This window comes from Pleurodeles waltl, chromosome 11 (genome assembly GCF_031143425.1).
Source record: "Pleurodeles waltl isolate 20211129_DDA chromosome 11, aPleWal1.hap1.20221129, whole genome shotgun sequence".
Taxonomy (NCBI): Eukaryota; Metazoa; Chordata; class Amphibia; order Caudata; family Salamandridae; genus Pleurodeles; species Pleurodeles waltl.
Window position 1 is genome coordinate 69502400 of NC_090450.1, and position 23159 is coordinate 69525558.

Here is a 23159-nt window from a genome sequence, read left to right on the forward strand (position 1 = left end):
GAATAGAAGCTGCTTTTGAGTCATCCGTTACCGACATTGCCTCACTTAAGCCAAGGCTTTTGTTCTGTGTATTTTAATCATTCCCTCACGACTTTAAAGGACAACTGTCATGCTCATGTGATCTCGTGGTGTTAAAAAACGAGTGCAGCATCAACCCTCCACAGTGCCACGGTGTGACTTCCTAAATAATGGTAAATTATGTTTTGAGGATGATAGACAGGTTTAGTGTCCCCATGCTTGTCTACCCAAGCACAGAGTTAGCATTGGGCCTGCTGACCATGCCATCAACAGTTGTAAAACTTACCATGTATTGAAATAATGAGAGAATCATATATGCCACTTCCATTTCATTGCTAGTAGTTAAGACCACATTTTCATAGGAAAAGCATTTGACAAACCTTCTCAAAACTTTACAAAAAAAGGTCCTTCCTGGAAAGTTTTGGGGTGATCCCTCATGTGAAGACCAAGAAAAACGGGTTCTAATACGCATTTTTCGCAAACAATTTTCCAAAGGAAAATTGAGCAGCGATACTGCAGAAAGCTCGATCTTGGTCCAGAAAATCTGCTTTTTGTGATTTGGTGTAAATCCGTTCAGTAGTTTTTATGAAATTAAGATACAAAATATTTGCATATTTCACGCTATAGATCCTTTATGGTGGATCCACGGATCTTGCCTCACTCTGAGTGATTGACTGTGACTAACGCCGATGGATCCAGAGAGCCATGAGGCTGAAGGCAGGATGCTATTGACTGCAGCAATCTAAAGAAATTTTGCACCTGCCATCTTAGGACTTGGGGACTCATTGGCCAAGACATAGAATGTTTTTAACAATACCATAAAAGGGGGCATGGTAGGGGTACCCTTACCCTTGGCTCTCTAGGGATTGGAGGTGCCAGACAGACCCACTTAAGTTCTAACCAATTTTTTTTAAATTGCCATTTCATTGATGAGTGATCCATTGTAGCAGTCACTACAGCCACATTGGAGAATTTTAGTGGATCTGCGGGCCTGGGGCACTGAAAAAAATAATAAATGGGGTTGTGCGCTCCCTACAATGCACAGGGATTGAAGTCTTGCTTTACATTAAAAAAATAGAAATTCACTGATAAAACTGATAAAAACAATGACTACAGTGACATTATAGTTAGGATTTATAATAATATCTAAATTTCATTTTTTTTAAACCTTAGAAACTTTATAAAAAATAATTGGTTCAAAGGATGTTATAGTTAGGTGAAAACGTCAATTAAAATGTGCCATTTTAAACAAACAAGACCAGTGAAATTCACTAGTTTTTGTTATCTCGAGTAACTATCATGCATATCATAAAGTAACTATAGCTTGTACCCTCGCCATGGACTCCTAATTACCTAAAATGTTTGATGACATCATTGATAACATCACAGCAACATCTGAAATTACATTATTAATGATTACACTGACTGTGCATGGTGAGGGCGCAAGTTGTAGACACTTTAGGTTAAGAGTGAGTAGTTATGTAATTTTTGTATTACAAGTACATTCTGAAATCTGAGCTCACCTTTACCATTAAAACATTTTCTAACCACTTATAGGGAAACTGAGAAACCTTTTATAGACCGTGTCCTCACTTAACAGCACATGACCAACATTGGTTTGTCTGCTTGTAACCAATCCTCTCTGTTGAACGGTGACAACTCAGGGTCATTTACGTGTGGTTGTGGTGTCATTATGGGAGGACAACTTGATTTAATTTTGTTAACAGTGGCCCTTTTTTGCATTCTTAAAACCTGAAACAACACAACACAGTATCCTACTAGAAGAATTAAGCATGGTGAAGAAGAGGGATTTCTCATAGTACATTTCAGACGAGATGAGGATAGTATGTTATCTGTAAGTGATGCTTTACGTGGTATAATGGCAGGGTTGAATGTTGGACTAACCTATAGCACGTTCTCTGTCGCTGCATTCCTAGCATTATCCTCACCATAGAAACACAGAAATACTCACACGTTGAATAAGATTTACCGTAATCATCTTACCAAGGCATTGATACAATGGTGATGGTTCCTGCTCTGATGATACCCAAACTCAACAGGCCTTATTTGATGTCATTCCCACACCTCGCCACCTTCACCTTCATACCCCTCCTCCAATGTAAAATTTACTGACTCTCCACAATAGCATTTCCCTGATAACAAAGTACAAATATTTTCTAGGTTCTCCTAAATTTCTCCTGATTTATTATTTTTTCTATCTTATTTTACAAAAATGTCTTCAACATGTGACAGGACCATGCATTTCTAGTTTAGGGATTAAAGAAGCTGAAGTATCCATTCAATCTTCAACGTACAATTTCCATGATGTAAAATTCACACTAAACAGGAGGGAAAAACCTAAAACTCTCTGAATTCTCTCCAGTATTAGCTGTGGCTGTCTACCCCCAAAGTCTAGACTAACCCATAAAGAGCCTGTAGGTAGAGTCGCATTTAAGATGGAAGCTCATGTCTTTTGACATGTCCAAGCCTACCATTAAAGGTTTTGAAGATCTGATTGGTCCACGCATTTTTGCATGACAAAATAAATTCTCATAGGCATTTCCAGGGGTTCACTTAAGAAAAAAAGAGGAACTTTATTGCTCCCTAAATCTTAGTGGTCAGACAGATTTTTCCAAATGCATAGGATATGAAGAGTACATTGACTCGGAACCAAATTATTTGTCTCTGAAAATGCATGTTTGGTATTCAGTGAGGTCTCCAGAAGAATATCTCAGAATGCTTTATGTAGTTTTAATTGAGTTTGGTTATTTTACAAGTGGTTTATTACTACTCCTAGCAATGGCATCATCATTTGTCAGATATGCAGTTTTTAGCAAGACACTGAATTTCAACACAGTAACTGAGTTTACTGAGATAAGAGGATGAAAGCCCAATGCTCCCTAGTGAGAAACACATCTCCATGAAGCACCTCAATGACAAACAATAACAGACTTACTCCATAGGCACTTAGCTTCAATTACCTCTGGAGGGACACAATGGCTGCCTGCTCGTTTTCATTTTCTGCTTGTGTTGTACCAAGATACAGCCAGGCCTGAATAATGATGACAATAATAACAAAAGACATAGAAATGTATTATACTGGTTATTTTTGCAAAGTGTACTTATTTGGACATTGTAATAAAATTGTTGGAAAATAACATCATGAAATCCTATTTCATCTCTCCCTTCCACGAATGTGGGCAATGCCAGGAGAGCATTCTCTGAACTAAGAATGTGAACTAGATAATTTCCAAGAGGCTGGTCCCCAGAGAAGGTTCTAAAAACATCACCTTTAGACTTGTTGGGAAAGACGACTTCTTTCCGGGATTAGAATAAATACATTTTTTCCAGCATGTCCAAGGAATCATTTAGGAGATGATTTATTAGAATCTTGATATACTTAAGTCAAAGTGACTTTTAGGTTTACGTTATCACCTACATGTCAACGAAGTCCTTTGGTTACTTTGTGCTACATGAACACACAAACTAATTGTACTTCTTGGACCTTCTGACAGTGAGAACACTAGCTAGGCTTATTGTGTCTGGCCTTGATGAAGACTATGCTATCACCTTGGTGGTACTAGAAATGGCCCCAAGGAACTGAGTGGCCATTATCTGAGTCGAGCACCGCCTGCAGCGTCACTACGATGATAAAGATAGTCACATCGCCTTTTCACCTCATGATCAGACTACATTTCTGCATCCAGCCTCTTTGTGGTGATGGCAGCAGGACAGTGGTTGACTTCAGTGTGCCTCCCCCCATGTCCCAGTGAAGATTGGACCTTCTCTGTTATGCTGACACTAGGAAGACTTTTCAAGACGCAGTGACACATGATGGTGATATTGATGTTACAGCGGATGTTGGTGGTATCTTACTGCTGAATGTGTTATTCCATAACCTTGACAGATCCACCAGCATTGCCACCAGTACCATCGAGGTGGTAGCGCCATTATCAGTCTGGACACTAGAAAGTAAGTGGTACCCTTTTTACAAACAGAAATTAACATATTTCTAATAGAACTGTCAAAAATGAATGCACAATTTAACTTCAAAACCAATTATTTTCAAGATTGTGGATTACAGAAAAGTACCGAAGACCAGGCGACCTAAAAGCATATAACTTCTGATTTGTGTTTAAAGCAAATAGCTAAATGTTGCCAAACAATAAGGTGATACAATGCTTCAAAAGGAATACATGGGCAGAAGATAAAACTTAAGATTTAAGCATAGGAGACATCCCAAGTGCCACCTCACCAGGAAGATGGAATTTCTTCCAAAGAGTTAATCTTCTCTCTTCTTAGTTCACTGTAGCTCTCTTTTATTGCCAAGGACATTACGCAGGCCTCTGCAGGCCCTAGGGCGCAGGGGACCCAATCCTGCAAGGACCATCAACCTTTCAAGGAGACCCCATTCAGTCCAAGATCAATGAATATCAGTGGGCTATTGAAAACTCAGGGTCCCTCATCACATTTTGCATGTTGACTCCAACATTTTGTGTTACACCATTGGTTATTATAGTACAAGCTCTGCTGTTATTGGTAAAATTCTTTGAGTAGTATGGCTAGATTTCCCATACATTTTACCTCTGTCTTTATCAACACTATTATCCACTGCTTAATGCAGCGTGACATATTTTGCTAAAATATGTTCTAGATTAGTGTGTGCTACAAAATCCAAAATGGTATATCTGAGTCTCACCGAGATTTCTTTCTCAATTAAAACTGCTCTAAAACTATCCATCCTGGCTCTTGCCAGGATTGAAGAAAAGGCTTGCATCTTCCTGGCACATCAGCTTCCCCTATTTACAAAGTTATCTTCACAGTTTTATTGTTGGCAAACTGCTGGGCACACAAGGAGCTCTGCAGCACGTGATTGTAAACCCCTAAGTTATTTTTAAGCACAGCGCCACACTGAGGTCATTACCCAGTGCGGCTGCACCTGCCGCACCGCCCTAAAGCCGGCCATGGCCCGATTATACATAACTGCTCAGATTCACAAAGACGTAGTTTCAAAGACAGGGATTTGCTCTTAAAAGATTATGCCTACATTTGGAGCTGGGAATCCCAAGTCTACTCAAGGACATATACAAAAGTCGTAGATTTACTTGAGTACTCAGAACAGAAGAACTTGAATTCAGGTTTCCTATAAGATGGAAAATTCTGCATTCGTAAACCTGCTGCAAACATAATACCTTAAACGTTATGCAACTTTTTTCCTTCTCAGTGGGGGCTTTTCCCCATGCAACCCCCTCCCGCCCCATTGCCGACTCATGCTAACTCTTGCCTTGATGAACTGCCAGCAATATGTGAGTTCAGGATTATTCATGTTTATTAGCAGATAGTCCTACTAAATAATGCAAACAAACCAATGCATCTTTGTTAGATTTGCGAATAAGGGAAACAGACAATCTAGTGAAGTTTCCTTATGAGCAAATGTATTTTTTTTTTAAATCTGTTTATTAGTTTTTTAACAACGCTCACATTTCGCTGAGTATATCTCCACATTATTGCGACATTTTATCATTACATTTAACATATCAATGTGATTCACTTATTGTGTCAGTGGATCATTCAATGTGTAATCTGCTGACAAATAAAGCAGCGAATTGTAAAAAGAAAAGAGAAAAAGAAAGAAATAAAACAATTAAGAGAAAACCCACTGTGGAACTTAATAACAGATAACGCCATGTATTAGTTGTCTTGTTTGTGTGTGATATCTATTTATATTCAGTATTAGTGGGGAGTGAGCACATGTATTCTAAGCACAAGAAATTCCATTAACCTTGATTGTGTGATTAGGAAGTTATTTGCACAAAGTGAAATTTTGAGCACCTAGGTTTAAATGAGATGCGCATGTTTTGCATGGGGTCCAACGTTTGTTTTAGAATTCAGCAAGTGTTAGCAGATTAAAAAGTCTTTCAGTGCTGACTTGTGGGGTCTTTTATCCCATTGTCCCAGTCTACCGTGCACAATTCTGGCTCCTGAGCCACATGTAAACATGTGAAGCCTAAAACAAAGTAGGTGTTTTTTAAATTATTCTGCACATTTTGAATTGCTAAATAGTGCAGAAATCGCAGAGTTTTGAGTCTGTGAACTGGGGGATATTTCGTTTGTGATTTGGAAATCCCAATAGGGACTGCTGTTTTTATGAGAAATTGATTTGCTGGTAAACGTTTTGAAACAATTGTTTTTTTCTTATTAAAGAATTGCCTTTTGTTTTTCTAACAAATCAATTTAGTGTTGCCGTTTTTCAAGGGAAGTTTGTCGGGAATTAAATAAAGGTGACTCGCAGTTTATGGCCAAGATACTTTTGAGCCAGAATTGACAATTCACTTTAGGCAAATTAAATTCACTCACCACAGCTAGTTTCGCACCTTTTATTGTAAAGCGTCATTTTTGCATTTCTCCCTAACATAAATCAATATATTGCATCCGAATGGTCTGGGGCATTTTTTACTCATTATGCATTAGTTGTATTTGTATGCTTTCAGTATTAGTCATGTGTTGCTTGAATAAGTTCTGAATCTGACTTTAAGAAAGCTGATTTACCTTAATAAGTTCTGAATCTGACATGGATGTTGCATTTCCCTAGTTTTGATAGAAGATTCCTGTTTCATTTCTTTTATTTCACAATCACTGCTTGCTTCATTGTGCAGCCTGCACAATGATTTAGCACCATCAGGGTTTGAAAATCCTATTTGTATGTATCTATATTTCTAAAATATTATCTATCATACATGTATTAAATTTATATTCATCTGAAGTCAATCCTCAGAGAAGGAAACATACCTCAGCGTCACAAGGGTCTTGCAGAATGGCGGCTTCCAAGTACAGCACCGTGACTGGCAAGTCCCCTTCTCTCAGCTTCTTCATCCCTTCAGCAAAAGCCCCAGGACAGTCTCTGAAGGGGTTCTCTATGTGAAATGAGTAGCCCTGAATCACAAAAATAAGGAACAGTTGGATAAGAACTGATTAAAAGTGAACATGACTTACCCTAAACTCCATTGTTGGGTAGATTTGGGTTTTCATCACGTACGTGCCTTTTTAGGGTTGAGCCTGCGAGTGCACAGGCTTGAGCATGCGTCTCGCATGCGAGTCACTCTTAATTCAGTAAAGGGCTTGGAGCCCGCCTGCCGCTTACCATTTGTTGGTGTGCGTGGCAGCCTCGTAATTCGTCAAGGCATGTCTGGAATCATTTCCGTTCCTCTGTGTGGAGCAGGGATCAAGCACTAATTGATTTCAACTTAATTAGTGCCCGTCCGCTGCTTCAGACGTGATCGAGGTACTATTTTGTTCTAACTTCCAGTGCCCCACAAACAGAAGGCTTGTGACCGGCAAAATAGTGCCCAGCAGGACCAATAAAATTGCAAAGTTTTAATTTTTAAAGCTATCCTTATTTTATTAAGTTGTCTTTTCTGAGTTTCTTCTCATGTTTTTTTTTGGTTTTGCTCATGGGCGTTATTGTCAAAAGATTACTTTTAACTTGTTAATATGCGGGACTTATTGCATTGCAAATGCTTGTTTTCTAAAGCAAGCCCACAATGCACATTTCTGAACATTATTATTTAGACCGGGGGTTTCCAAAGTATTGTCAGGAGAGTTGGATCCATGCCAGGCTTTCAGTACATCCATATAATCTATATGTACTAAAAATTTATCTAAATGGAATATTTTAAATAGATGGTGGTTGTCCTGAATTCTTGCAGTGACCTGGCCCTCCTTGACCTTAACTGGTGAAGGAGGGCCAAGCCCATGTTCTAGACCCAAGCTTAGACAAATCTTCATTGTGAGCCACTGCATGTGCTGCATCTACTGTTCTAGTTTCTAGTGTGGTTTCAGCCATCTGTTTTGTGAGCTGAAAGGACAACCATTTGCGAAGATTTACAGAAGTATAGCAGCTAAGCATCAATGTTCCACTAACTCCATACCTCTGGTGGCCTTAGAGCATAGTAAACTTAGATCTTGATTTTTAAAGTTTTTCATGGTTTAAAAAAGAAGGGACAGAGGGGCCTGATTTACAAAGGACATGGTCTTAGCTTAAGAGACCGCAACAACCAGGTGCCCTTTTCCTTGGAGATTTCTATCATAAACAAATGTTTACAGCCAAAATGACTCTTTTTAACCTGACAGGAATCCACAATAGGATCACAATAGAGAATGCATTTACTTGCCACAAGTGTGGCGGAATCAACAGTGGTAAATCCCACTCAAGGCGTGGGCAGTGACCAGTCGAAGCCACACTTCACTCTGGAAGTTTGGGATAACACACAAAAGTACATTTCTGAGCACTCCCTAACTCCGCTCCAACCCCTTTCCACTCTGGAAATGGTCAGTGATTTACTCCAGCCGAGGGCAAAGTAAAGTCCCTTCCAGGATGGGAAGAATAGTGGATCATCCTCGGGTCTGGTAGGGATGCAGTGGAATTGCCTTCTCCAAGAATGAAAATAAGTGCATTTGCTCAGGAAGTTCCCACACCGAACTTCCCTGCTTCCCCTGGTGCTGAGTTCCCTGCTATGAAGAACCCAGCACAGGGAGAATGGAAGCCTAATTTACATTCCCAGAACAATACCTGGAAACCTGAGCTTGGCACAACTTTCCAGATGTAAGTTGCACTTTGTGAATAGGAAAAACATAATAAAGAAGAGACACAAATCACCACCTATAGGTTTGTACATTTATAGTAACAGGCCACATATTTTCTTGCTTAAGACTGTCTGGCAATGATACTAAAGGATATTGAATTACACATTAAGGGGCATATTTATACTCAGTTTGCACCGAATTAGTGTCATTTTTTTTAACTCTAATTCGGTGCAAAACTAACTCCATATTTATACTTTGGTGATATACCCCTCTAGCACCACATTTATGGAGTTAAAGTCATTTTTTGGAAGTAGAGACCTACCTTGCCTTAATGAGATGCAAGGTAGGCGTTCCTGTGCAAAAAATGACTCTATGGCCTTAACGCCATATTTAGGGGCATAGTTATACTCTGCGGCATATTTATACTCTGTTTGCACCAAATTAGCGTAATCTTTTTTACTCTAATTCGGTGCAAATCTAACTCCTTATTTATACTTTTTGCTGCAAAACTGCACTAACTCAGTTTTGCATCAAAAAGTTTAGCACCGGCTTGCACCATTTCTGTGCACCAGCCAGGCACCATATTTATGGAATGGTGCGAGCCGGTGCAAATGGTAGACTAGAGTTAAAAAAAATGACTTTAGTCGGGTGGGGCTGGCAATATAGAAGAAGAGGGTTTAGCACCAAAAAATGGCTTTAGGCAGGTTAGAGTAAAAAAAAATTTCACTAACCAGATTAGCGTCATTTTATGGTGATAACCTACTATGCCACATGACTCCCACCTTAGAAAAGGCAGGAGTCATGCCCACCACCCCAATGGCCAGCACAGAAGACAGGGGTCCCCTGGGCATGGCCATTGCACCCTGTGCCATGTATGGGGGCCCAATGCAGGGCCCCCCATGGCACTTTCAAAAATAAAATGCAATCTTACCTGTACTTACCTGGAATGGGGTCCCCCATCCTCGCAGTCCCTCTAATGTGGGTGGGGGTGCCCCTGGGGCCTGGGGAGGGCAACTGTGGGCTTATTCCATGTTGTTCCACCATGGAAAAAGGCCCACAGGTCCCCTAACGCCTGCCCTGACCCAGGTCTTAAAAAATGGGGCAAAGCAAGCTTTGCCCCATTTTTTGACCCCTCCTCCCTCTCTTGCACCATTTTTGCATGGGAGTATAAATATGGCGTTAAGGCCATAGAGTCATTTTTTGCACGGGAACGCCTTCCTTGCATCTCATTAAGGCAAGGTAGGTTTCCACTTCCAAAAAATGACTTTAACTCCATAAATTTGGCGCTAGACGGGTCTAGCACCAAAGTATAAATATGGAGTTAGTTTTGCACTGAATTAGAGTAAACAAAAAAATGACTCTAATTCAGTGCAAACATAGTATAAATATGCCCCTTAGCGTCAAAAAATGATGCTAATCTGGTCAGAATCATTTATTTTGACTCAAACCTGCCTAACGTACAAAAAATTTAAGCTAGCCTACCCTTTGCACCGGCATGCACCATTCCATAAATATGGTGCCCAGCTGGTGCTAAAAAATGGTGCAAGCCGGTGCAAAACTTTTTGGTGCAAAACTGCATTAGTGCAGTTTTGCACCAAAAAGTATAAATAAGGCCCTAAATGTTCACAAATGGAGGCCCCTAAAATGTGAAAGCTCAAGTTGCCGGCAGGTCCACCAGCCAAATAGGGCCACAAGAAAGCTTGAACAACCCCAGATAAAGCCATGTCCTCTGGCACGTTTATCTGCTCGCAAAGACTATTTAGAATGAAAGATATGTGAAAAGTGACTTTTTGATGTTTAATGAACTATTGGATAATAATAAAATAAATCAAATGACACTTGAAATTGTAGCTTTAATTGTCAGATATCCGTAATCACAGAAAACCTCCCTCCACAACCGGTATTCTTACTGCAACAGAGAATATCAAAACAGTGGAGCGAGGGTTTTGAAACACTGCACCAGGAGATATTGGAAAAGTTTCTTCTGAATTCTTTTCCATGCATCATCCCTCCCTTGGCCCTTCTATTTTTACACATTTCGTGCCAGACAATGACATCCAGCTCTGCTGAGTCTGAGAAATCGGAGGGGGCAGAAGCCAGGAGGACAGAGAAGTAAAGGCAAAGGTTAGTGAGAGAGGGGGTTAATAGAAGAGAGTTAACGATAGAGAAGAAGTAGGGAGACATATAAGATAGGGCAGACAAAAGAAACAAAGAGAAAGGTGGGGTAAAGATTCATAGATGTAGAAAGGGAAGGGTATGTACGGAAAGAGAGATAGAGAGGTAAACAACAGGGTAGGTAAAGACAGTAGATAGAGAGAAAGGTAGAGATAAATAGGTGAAGAGTAGAAATAGTGAAGAGAGGTAGAGAGAGACGATATGAATTAGACAGATGCGAGTTAGCTAAAGAGAGGCAATGTTTATACAGTGGTAGAGAAAGGGTGAGTGACTGGTATGAGCCGAGAGGTGTGACACACAGACATATAAAGACATGGGGCCTGATTCAAAAAGGTAAGTTTACATATGTGATTTATTCCCTGGAACTATGCTTAAATCTACACATTTTTGCTATTCACCATTTCCAAGTGTAGACGTTCACCTAAGTGTAGACTTACATGTCTCTGCCCCCCACACCACCCAGTGCAAGGATGCCATTTAGGGTCATCAGGTGTCACAGCTGTGACCCGTAGCTTGCCCACTGTGACTCCTAGCACTGAATTGGCAAACCCTGGTTTCAGAGGTGGCAAAATCAGTGCGTAGAACATAGAGCTCATTCTTATAGTTGTCAGGGCTCTGCTCTCCTTACTTCCTGCCTATTTTTAGGGGCGAGCGCAAAGCGCTCCGTCACTCTTCTAATCTCTCTTTAGGGGGATATTAACCACGCCCATGTTATGTCAGTCACTTTCATTGGTTCGTGGGCTTGCCTTTTAAAATCCACTTGTTTTCATTTGTGAAAGGTATGCTTACCTCATGCCTTTTCCAGTGTTTAGCCCTCCTCGAGAGCACTGGTTAAGTACTGGAAACATAGGAGGGTCCATGTTTTCCATATGGTTTCTGGACTACTTTTTCTCTTTTTTTCTCAGCACAATCTTACGCGAGTGAATGTGCGTGTGACTGCATAGCTGTGAATGAATGCGTGAGAATGAATCAGAATGAGTGACAATACGTGAGTGAAGTGCGAGTAAGAATGAGTGCAAGTGAACATGAGTGAATGAGTATGAGTGAGTGAATATGAGTGTAAGAAGGTGGTGGCAGCTTCTGAGTCGGTTGTTGGCCCTGGCATACTGACGGTAAATGGTGTGTTATACTGAAGGCAATTCTTAGCATGACAGGCACATGTGACAAAGTACTGGCATGGATATAAAAAAGTTAATTCTTTGCATTATAGACATCTGTGGAAAAATATTGGTACTGACAGAGAAGAAATGATTCTTGACATATTGATGTACAGGGACAATTGTTGGTGCTGGCATACATAGGGAAACTCTTGGCATGGGGGCACCTACAGCAAAATGTTGGTAGCATATTTTAGGTTATTCTTGTCTAAAGGAAGCATAACTGTGTCATCTGAGAGGGGGCAACCAAGACAAAATACTGGTACTGACATACAAAATAATTTTTGACTAAAGGGTAACCCATGATATATAAACAGTATTAATGACAACTGGCATTACTTAATTGTTTATATGTATGGCACGCGTACCACATTTTGAAAAAAATAGGGTCAACTCCTTGATTTGCCCCGTGGAATACTGAATATTTAATGAACAGTCTTTCAGAGTTTTTCTTCATTTTAGCAAATATGTGAACATTGTGCTTTAAAATTTACGGTGGTCCAATTTTTTCAAAACCCCCAAGAAGAGGTTTGACTCACTTGCTTCGCTCATTCACTACTATTCAGAGCAGGTGTTCAAGCCTCAACTTTCGCAGATCATGTCGGTACATTAACATAGGTGGAATCTAAAGCAGACGTTTGTCTGTCCGGTATTGTTATATTACTGATGTAGATGTTACATCACTTCACCAAGGTTAAGGTCACATGAAATCACTTCCTGAGAAGATTTGGGGTCATCTGATGTCACTTTCTATGATGTCATTAAGATCACAGGATGTGTGATATCCTTGGCATTTTGCTGAATTGACTTTTATGGACAAACTATCATTCAATTAATAATATGTTCACAGTGAAAAGGTTCTATTCCAAGTGTTTTCTAGAAGTTATGACCAACACCGAGGGGAAGATTTAAGAAAAGTGGTGCTGCACCTAGTACAGCCACCATGTGTGTGCCGTATTTAAAATGTGGCGAAATGCGATGCAGGGTAGGGGACAATAGCGTCAGAATTTCTGACACTTGATGAACAGTTCAGGGTTAGCGCCAACATTTTGGCTCTAACACGGAACAGTACATAGGGGCCCACTGAAAACAATGGCATGCCCCCTTTTAACGCCGGCTCTGAGCAGGCATTAAAAATGCCGAAACAAGTGACACAAAGAAATCTTCAAGATTTCTTTGTGCCATTTTTTGGCCCCCTAACGGAGGAACACCATCCTTGCATACTTTATGCCTGGCGCAGGCATAATGTGGTGCAAGGGGTTACAAAGTGGCGCAATGCATTCATTGCGCCACTTTGTAAATCTGGCGTTGTGATTTTGGCCTCGTTGGGCCACATTAACATAAAAAAAACCTAAAAAAACGCTAATTTAGCACAAGGAGGCGACAGGGGCTCTTAAATTTGCCCCTAAATCCCTTAGCAAATTTGTTAATCTGTACAATTGCCTGTAACCTAATACCTGTCAACAGTCTTTAACACAGTGTAATAACAATCCTTAAAGGTGTTTAGGTTTTAATAGATGATTTTCTCAATAAATAAATCAATCCTTCTCCCTTTACGTACCTTTCAAATATAAATAGATGAGACCTATGGCATCGGGCATAACTTTCCAAATTAAATCAATAAAGTCTCTAGCCGTTGTCATTGGCCTGTCTTCATAACCCAGTAAGGGCCTGATTTAGAACTCAGTGGACGGGTTACTCCATCACAACAGTGACGAATATCCCATCCGCCAAAATCTAAATCCCATTATATCCAATGGGATTCAGATTTCGGCGGATGGGATATCTGTCACCGTTGTGACCGAGTAACTCGAACGCTAAATTCTAAACCGGGCCCTAGTCCTTACTTTATTGAGCATAAATTGGCAACCATCAGGCATGGAGCCACAAAATCACAGATGTGTGCAAAATGACAGGTAGCAAAACCAGGAACAGTCCTTTTCGGGAGGGCTAATAAGGATTATCACATTGCAAACCTTCAAACCAAGTATTTGTCAACACCAAATTCCTTGCCTCATACGGGCGCGTGTGACATTTCACATAACAAAATACCCGTCTACAGCCTTTAGTGCAATGAGATGACCATTCACCCTTAGGGGTCTATGTGTTTTAATATATGTTTTTCAAATTAAATATGTAAGCCCTTCAGCCTTTGTCATAACTTTTCATAATGCACACATCAGGCCCATAGCCTCGATCTAAGGCTTGTCACCATAATCAGCGCAGGCCTGCTGTACCGACCATGTCTTTTCCCACAAAGCAACAAAGAGCAAAACAAGAAATCTTTTTGAGTGAGACAACACGTTGCCTATCCAAGCAAATGCTCTACTCAGGATAATCAACAGGTGGGCAGTGCCAAAACCACGCTCTCGGTAGTGCTTCTGAACACTATTTTTCTGCTGATCACCTAGGGGCTAAGTTTGACTTAGGCCTCTTAAAGCCAGACCTAAAATCGCTGCACTTTCCGGCAGTTCTCTCTCAGCTTGAGCAAAGGCACAACTCCTCGGGTGTATTGCTGGTGGGTTGTCGGTAACCACAGATGTATTTTAAGAAAGCACAAGTTATACAAAACAGCACTGTTGCAAAACACATAAAAGAGTGCTGACGCACACAAATTTAATGCTACTATAGAAGAAATAAAAAAATAGCGTTCGGAGGATGTCAAGTGCCTGTGCCCGGGACACATATCATTGCTAGTGTCATCCATATTTTTCCATTACCGTGTCTCCTGGCCCACCGGTGATCTGATTTGCTGCTTCTTGACTGTCTGAAATCCAGTTTCTTCTCGCCATCTCTTCCCACTCGGCTTCCATCTTGTCCCAAAACTCTGTGTCTGACTAGAAAAAGAAAACAGTATTTTAGAATGCAGTTTCCCAAAAATCTTTTTTTTCTAAACAAATGTTATATTTTTCTCTTGCCTTCGATATTGCCAAAGGCAAATAGGTCAAAGGTTGAAAAGAAAGTGAAGGTACACAACAGGAGCTCAGTTTTATTCATTCCTCATATGCTGCTTTGTGCACGGTCACTTCAAGCACGATCCACCAGGGCTGGGTGTTATCAAACGCATCTATGCGCTAGCAATCCGGGTCCTATGATTTAAAAGGTGATCAGTCATTCTATGGATGTGCAGAGTGTTATGAGCTGAGTACCAGCGAGATTCCAGCGCTCCAAATGGGCATATTTCCCTATTCACTCGCACACAAATGGCAATAAATAGCATACTATGAGATGAGGGTGTGCATGTATGCTTTATGCCGTGATGTTTTGTCGTGCTAGGTTGAAATAAACAGAGACTGACAATAAATGCCAGGTTACAAAGGGTTAAACATGCATACATTGAGATAAAATCACACTTGACTACCGAAGTATTTTTCCTTTATCAAGCTACTGTAACATGCAGTTTTTTCTCACATAATTTACACTGGACTGCCCTAAAACAGTGGAATTTGATCTTTGCACTGTGGTAATCGTGTCAGGGGTGTTGCTGATAGTTCACTTGCTCCAAATGAGAGATTTTTTTTTTGGGCCAATTTATTTTTAATGAAATAGCAATAGATGTTTGGGAGCTTCTACTATACACATTGCAGAACAATAAAAACCTGTATTTCGCAGAGAACTCTGAAGTACAGAAAATTAGAGTACTGCTGCTACCTTAGACATCAACAGGAGCAAATTTAGTCTTATATTATTTGATCGGTGCTTCAATACATGCTTATAGCGTTTGTTATTTGAACCAGTTTTCTTTTTTTAGGAAATTGCAAAAAATGTGTTTTCTAACTAAGGTTACTATTAAAAACAACACCAAGAACTTCATAACACGAGGCCTCCTAATTCTAACGGGGATAGAAACAGATGTTACCCATCGAATGAATAGATCCACTTTTATTTCAGACCTTTTTACTTTCACAAAGAAATCTCCGTGTGAAAATATGTGGGAAAATGAGGAATTACGTGGAAAATGGGACAAGGGAAACATTTTTTCGCCTGGTAATTCCTCATTTTTAGGGGGACCTTCAGGCTCCTACTGTAAGGGCCCAGATTTTCCTACCTCCTGGTATCAGTAACTTCAAGGGAGGGACAACATCAGGCGTTATCTGGGCCAGTTGGAGTGAACGTCTTTGTTCTTTATAGTGCTTGGCCACCTCCAAATAACTCCACCCCTTCTAAATAAAAATCTGCTTGGTTTTCCAAACATCTTTACCACAGTTTTTGATGTATTTACAGTTAGATAATTGTTCCCCCGATATATGGTGAACTCTTTAAGCTGCCTTTGTAAGCCAATCAGAGTCTAGCACCAGAAGATTGTCTGCATATAGGAGGGCACCTGGATCACATCCTGTTTTTCTTATGATGGAAACCTTTTTGCACATTAGTATCGGGCAAATCAGGTGGAAATGTGGCTAACTATCATGGGTGAAGGCTCAGCCATTGTTTAGGCCACTAGAGGTCTCAATTTCCTTTGCTTTGCTGTCCTGCCATCCACGATTACCGCTGTCCATTCACCAGTCTGCAATATTTATGACAGATATCTGGCCTCCCTAGAAATGCCCAGAGTCTATATCATTTAATTCTTCAACAACTCATTACGACTCAAAGAAGCTGGTGCTGCCTATGAGGCTGAATGCCAACAATTTTAATAATAGACTGACTGAGAAATTTAACAACTTAAAGATCGCACTTCTAGGTCTAGAATTCTTTTCCAAGAATGAAACACTAAAAAGTAGACTAATTTGCAAAGCCGGCTGCACGAGTATTAGCTTTGTATGTGAGGAACTCTCATCCAGGTAAAATATAAATAGAAAACCACATGAGAGATGCTGAGCTTTAGACGTCATTGTGGTTCTGATAACGTCCTTGATAAAAAAATGAAAAAAAAAATGACTGGACCTCAAAGCAGGTTTATTGCCAGGAGCTACTTTGTTGAGTATTTCAAACAACTATCAGGCTAAACTCATGAGTAGCTATCCCCCCCGTGATCAAAGAAATTAACAATCAACATAAAAAATGTAAGTTTGTGAGATTGGTCACTTCGAGGTCCACACAAAGCAGCCACTGATGTGGCAAATTGAAAAGACACTGGCGTTTTTGATGCACATCCTCATTCCTTCCCTCCTTGCACTACATCCGCTTGCAATGCATCTTAAGGATAAAGTAAATAAAATATCTTATTGGTGGATGTTATTTATTAAAAAAGAGATAACAATGACAAATTAAAACAAGCATTGAGAAAGCCAGTAGACCTGGCTTCAATATGATGTGCACACAAACTGTATTATCTCAGTAAAGCAAAGTCTGTAGGCTTTGCCCACACTTGGTTGTTGTAAGAAACTGTGTATGAGTGTGGGAGTACAAAGCACATAAGTGTACATCTGTATGTGAATCAGGCACAATTAAAAAAGCTTGGTGCAGTGAAATAAAACAAACCAAAAACGATTGCTTCTGGTGTACGACGCAAGCATGAAATCAAAAATACCATGTGGGGTATTCAGAGTATTTTTGAAATTTAAAATATTTTAATGAATCAATCAGGTTGGCGCTGAACTCAGATTGTATCTAATCCTCTACATTGGTACCACCCAGGAGCACAGAATAAGCGTTTCTCGAACTATACCCTCTGGGGAAACAGAAAGTAGGGAGACGACAGGAGAAACCGGTGGCACAGTAAGGCTTCACGTGCCAGTAAGGTCTCACAGGAGCATAACCAAGCTGAGAAGTGGAGCCAGCAAGTCAGTGACTTTGGTAAAACAGACAATATGAATGCCAAAGGTAAAGATGAATACAATGTGATGTATTTCTGTACTCCTCTGATGTTTGTGAATGTCTGGTCCCCCCTAGGAGTGTACTCCAGCAGCCACTCTCCTGGTCTCTGCGCTCTTTATTTGGATCTATAGTAGGGATATCTGCTCCATCCACAGTGAGGATTCAGTTTTCCATGCATAGAGTAGATGCCATCCAGAGTTTCCTGACATAGCTAAAATGCAAGTTTCATGCCTGTTAATTAAATTACTTTCTTGTAACAGCTGCTAACTATCCCTCCTTTGGAAAACATAAAAAGGCACCTCCCACTTTTTTCAGACAACTCTTTCTAAAAACCGGGGCATGAGCTAAATTTCCTGAAATCTGCCGGGACTTCTGGTGGAAAACCTGTGCCGGCAAATCCGGGACAACTGGTCACCCTAGACAGAGGGAGTGCTTCACCCACTTGTCCTTAGCTAAGCAACAACAAATATGTTAAGTTTATTATGCAGACATAGATATTATATCTATGAGGACAACAAACAACATTTTGTTTCACTATTCAGATGTCTTTTTGCCATTTCATTTGGGAAGATTCATTTTGATATCTGACAACTGTAGTTGAACTGCTCATTGGTGTCTCCTGACTTTTGATGAATTGATGCACAGTATTTCCTTTAACTCCACTGCACTGAATTCACATAGATTGAATTCGATCGAGTTTTCATAATAGACCATTGAGCTACACATGAATATTATATAATTTCATTTTAAATGTCTGCACTAGCCTTTGTAAAAACAGAAGACAACGCTTCCCCTTTCTGCTGCTGGCGTCTATCTGGTTTATCAAGAATCTGGGCCATCAGACCCGAACAAGAGCTGGCTGAACTGGAGCAGATGCACCAATGTCACCACCCCATGGACCACAGTCTTGGCACGCAGGCCATGTATTGTGAATGACTGGAGCTCAGTCAGTTGCTGTAACACACAGCACATGCTCAGATGTGCAGTGCCTGCAGGGTGGAGCTAGCGGTCCTGCGTAGATCCCATTGTGATAGACTGTCCCACTATGAATACCCTGCAGTGCTCCACTGCCTTTTGGCTATGTTTGTGCAATAACAATACCACATTCATGAAGGGCTGCCTCCTGGCTGGCGTGCAGCCAACATGTCCTGTGGTTCAAGCACATGACAAATGCTGTCAGTTCAGCTTTGCTGATTGCATGACAAATCCTGCACCTCATGGTGATAACGACATGTTCCCCAAATCCATTAGTCTAAGATGAGATGTATAGTGTAATAATGATATCCATAGTCGAAGTGCTCTGTTGTCTTTATTTAAATCCAGGATAAATATCTCATCCACAGGAAAAACAGCCCACAGCTCTCCTCACATCATCTTCCTCCTATTCTCAGTCTTAACCATCTCCCACTAGAATCTCCATCACCACATTCCATGTAACAAGGAGCATTCCATGAAAAGAGATGGATTGGTTACATAAACTGCAGATGGAAATACCACACACCTTTCCCCCAAAGAAAACAAAAGAGAAATAGGAAGTAAACATCATAAACTATATACATTGAACATAAGAATAAACTATCCCTTAAGATGTGATTAAAAAACTATAAAAAAAGATTCAGAAAAAACACATTGAAAAATCAGACATTTTTCCTCTTCGAGATCACAATGCGATTGAGATTCCATATGCGGCCATCATTAACTTTTACAGCATTTCTGAACAATTTCATTACACTAAACGGACCCCAAAATTTGCTTTCGCTCTTACCCAAAACAGGTCTTTTAACCAAAACTTCATCACCAACATTCACTTTCACATCACATACATGTTTCGTTCTGTCAAAGTACTCCTTTCTTTTTTCCACTGAATTTTTCTCACACATCCTATCATACTCTCCATGAGACCAAGAAACAGCTTTATCCTTACCCCCGGTGACCCAACCAGGAACAAGCATAGTATTGGGTTTCCTTCCCCTGAATAACTCAAAAAGAACAGATCCTGTAGTAAAATGTGGAGTAAAGCGATAAGCTATCAAGAATTTTCTCAAGCCTTCCTTCCAACATCTCCCTGCAGCTACCTCCAACTTCACACACTCCTTCACGCACCTATTAAACCTTTCAACAATACCATTCCCTTCAGGATGATACAATGAGCACAATTTGTGCTTTATCCCCAATTTCTTCAGATAACATTCCATTTCCTTGGACACAAATTGTGGACCATTATCAGTTAGGATGGCATTGGGAAAACCCTCTCGAGCAAAAACTTCTTCCAGAAGATTGATTATTCTTTTGGTTTCAACACTATTAACTATACCAATTTTCCACCCATCTGGAAAATTGATCAATCAAAACCAAAATATAACTGCTCCCACCTTTACCATAAATAGGTCCAACAATATCCATAGCCACAACATCCCATGGCCTGTTCGACAAACCCCTGATACTCATTGAAGGTACTCTCGTTTTGTAGATTTTATCGCTATTGCAACAGTCAGGGCAGTCTCTAATTACTCTTTCAATACATAAATCCATCCCAGGCCACCAATAGTTCATACGAATCCTAGCTTTAGTTTTACTTATGCCCTGATGACCACTATGACCAAGTTGAATGATCTTCTCAACTAATGTATTAGGTACCACTAATCTCCCCCCACGAAACAATAGATCATCTGAAACTGACAATTCATCCCTTATCTTCCAGAATGTTTTTAAAATATTAGAACTCCTTAAATCTTCAAAGTCCCATTTGTCTTTGAGGAAATTACATACCCTTTGCAAAATGGAATCATTCGCAACTGCACGTACCCAGTCATCATGGCCAATAATCCCTTCCGTTACACTACACACACTGAAATTGTTTTCCTGGTTATCACACAAGTCTTCCTCTGAAACAGATGCAAGTCTGGACAAGCAGTCAGCTGTATTATTATAAGCTCCAGGAACATAAAACATTTGAAAATTGAAATCTTGAAGATTAACCACCCACCTACTTATCCTGGAAGAAATTTGGTCAAGACCTTTTTTCATGAAAACTTCAATTAAAGGTTTGTGGTCAGTATAAACATGGAAGAGACTTCCCCATACAAAATTTTTGAATTTGTTTATAGCCCCAAAAACACCTAACGCTTCTTTCTCAATTGTAGAATAATTCACTTCAGACCCTTTTAAAGTTCGCGAACAATACACAACAGGTTTCCAATCCTGTCCTTCTCCTTTCTGTAAGAGTACACCCCCTAAACCTCTTGTGCTAGCATCTGTCATGATCACACTCAACTCATTAGGATTGAATGATTTCAAACAACCCCCACTAGACAGTTGATTTTTCGCAATTGTAAACTCGTTTTCACACAAATCATTCCATACATATTCAACGCCCTTTTTGAGTAATCTTTGCATATTTTCAGTTTTTATAGCTAAGTTAGGCAGAAACGTTCCATGAAACTCAACCATACCAAAGAAAGCCTGCAATTCTTCTTTGTTCTTTGGCGAGTGTAGTTTTAAAATACTTTCTATTAAGTCTTGTTTCGGGTACAGACCAGTAGAAGTAATTCTGTGTCCCAAATATTCTATTTCCTCCTTACCAAAATGACATTTACTGAGCTTTAACGTGAGACCATGACTCTTTAGGATACTTAACACTCTCCTAACCCTTTCTTCATGTTCTTCTCTAGTTCGTCCATATACCAGAATGTCATCTTGAAAATATTTCACACCTTTCTCAGAACTAAATAGATCATGCATTAATCGCTGAAACACCGATGCAGCTGATACCAGCCCAAACGGCATCCTTATATATCTAAACGTTCCAAAAGGTGTGATAAACGTAGTGAGATCCCTTGAATCTACATGAAGCATCACTTGATGATAGGCTGAAGCTAAGTCTAACGTACTAAAATACTTGGCACCATGCAAAAGAGTTACCATTTCTGTGATATTAGGAAGTGGAAATAGATCACTCACAACAGCCTTGTTAAGATTCCTTATGTCGACACACAGTCTAACGTCCCCCGAGGGCTTACGTGTGACCACAATGGGAGAAACCCATTCTGAAGCCTCAACAGGTTCAATGATCCCATTCTGACACAAATTATTCAACTCTTTTTCGACATCATCCCTCACAGAAATCGGTATTGGCCGTACCTTACAAGCCACAGGAATTGCACCATCTTTGAGTTTGATGTGATGTACATATTTGGTGAGACACCCTAGAGTGTCACTAAACACATCCCTGAATTCATGCACAAAGTTTGGTATACTTTCCTTATTAACGTCTGTAGATATTTCACACACACCACAAATATTCTTAACAAAGTCTTTTTTGAGCAAAACAGGTGTAGAGTTATTAGGATCTAAGATGACCTCGAGTTCTCTTTGATGAGGCCAGCTTAAGACGCTGTCCCCTTTTACTGGAACATAGATCTTGGCACTAATGGAGCTTGACTTGAAGATAATTTCAGATTCAAAGTATCCCCTTAGCTCTATGGTTTGACCACCATAACCCCCTGAGATTACATCAGGATCTTCCAATTTTATATTGTGACTCAAATACTTATCAAATATCTCATTTGACATCAAGGTTAACCATGCTCCAGAATCAAAGAGAACTTCACACTTAATACCACACATTGTTACAGTGTCTCTCGGATAATTCTTCTTTTTTCCTTGCTCATCAACCATCAATATGCAGTCCTGTATCATTTTGACTGCAGAATCCTTCTGTGACCTACAGCATTTGGCAAAGTGCCCACGTTTTCCGCATACTTTGCAGATAGCATTAATAGCAGGACACTTTTTGAAAGATGCGAAAGGCCCAAAATTTCCACACCGAAAGCACTTGGTATCCTTGAATTTAGGTCTTTGAATTTGTGTTCGTTTTGTGTCATCATTTCCTCCTTCGGCTTCTAATGCATGACTTTCCTGTTTCTCATTTTTAGGAAATATCTTATTAACTGGAGGAAATTTGTTTTTTTCCAATTCCCCCACACATGCTAAGGTATGTTCCACACTTTTGGCAATTGTCACAACTTCTTGAAGAGATGGATCATCCTTACTCCGAAGCTCTTGCCTAATTTTGTCACTTGAGCACTTAAGCATAAATTGATCTCTTATACGTTCTTCAAGCGTTAATCCAAATTTGCATGTAGCCGCCAATTTCCTTAAGGTAGTAATGTACTCTTCAATAGATTCATTTTGGGCTTGTTCCCGCATACCAAAGTGATATCGCTCTAAAATCGTGCTAATCTTAGGAAGATAGTGTAAATCTAGTTTCTTTATACAAAGTTCAAATTCATTTAAATCCGTGCCATTATCTTCCGGCTCAGATAAAGTTTAAAAAATCTCCAGTCCTTCACATCCTAAACAATACATGAGAAGGGAAACTTTCCTTTCATTTGATAATGATGAACCACATACTCTTGTATAGTGCAAAAACGACTTTTTCCATTTTGACCATATAATAGGCGCTTC

The 23159-nt window shown here is 40.0% G+C and overlaps 1 protein-coding gene across 3 annotated transcripts in view; it reads right to left on the reverse strand.

Annotated features, from left to right (window-relative positions):
- PEX5L (peroxisomal biogenesis factor 5 like) overlaps positions 1 to 23159 on the reverse strand; it is a 746879-nt gene that overhangs the window by 24766 nt on the left and 698954 nt on the right. For all 3 annotated transcript variants that reach the window (XM_069213089.1, XM_069213088.1, XM_069213087.1), the window contains 3 exons: positions 14654 to 14770; positions 6808 to 6951; positions 3000 to 3070 (listed from right to left, as the gene is read on the reverse strand). In XM_069213089.1, the coding sequence (XP_069069190.1) occupies positions 3000 to 3070; positions 6808 to 6951; positions 14654 to 14770 (332 nt within the window). The remainder of the gene's footprint in view (positions 1 to 2999; positions 3071 to 6807; positions 6952 to 14653; positions 14771 to 23159) is intronic.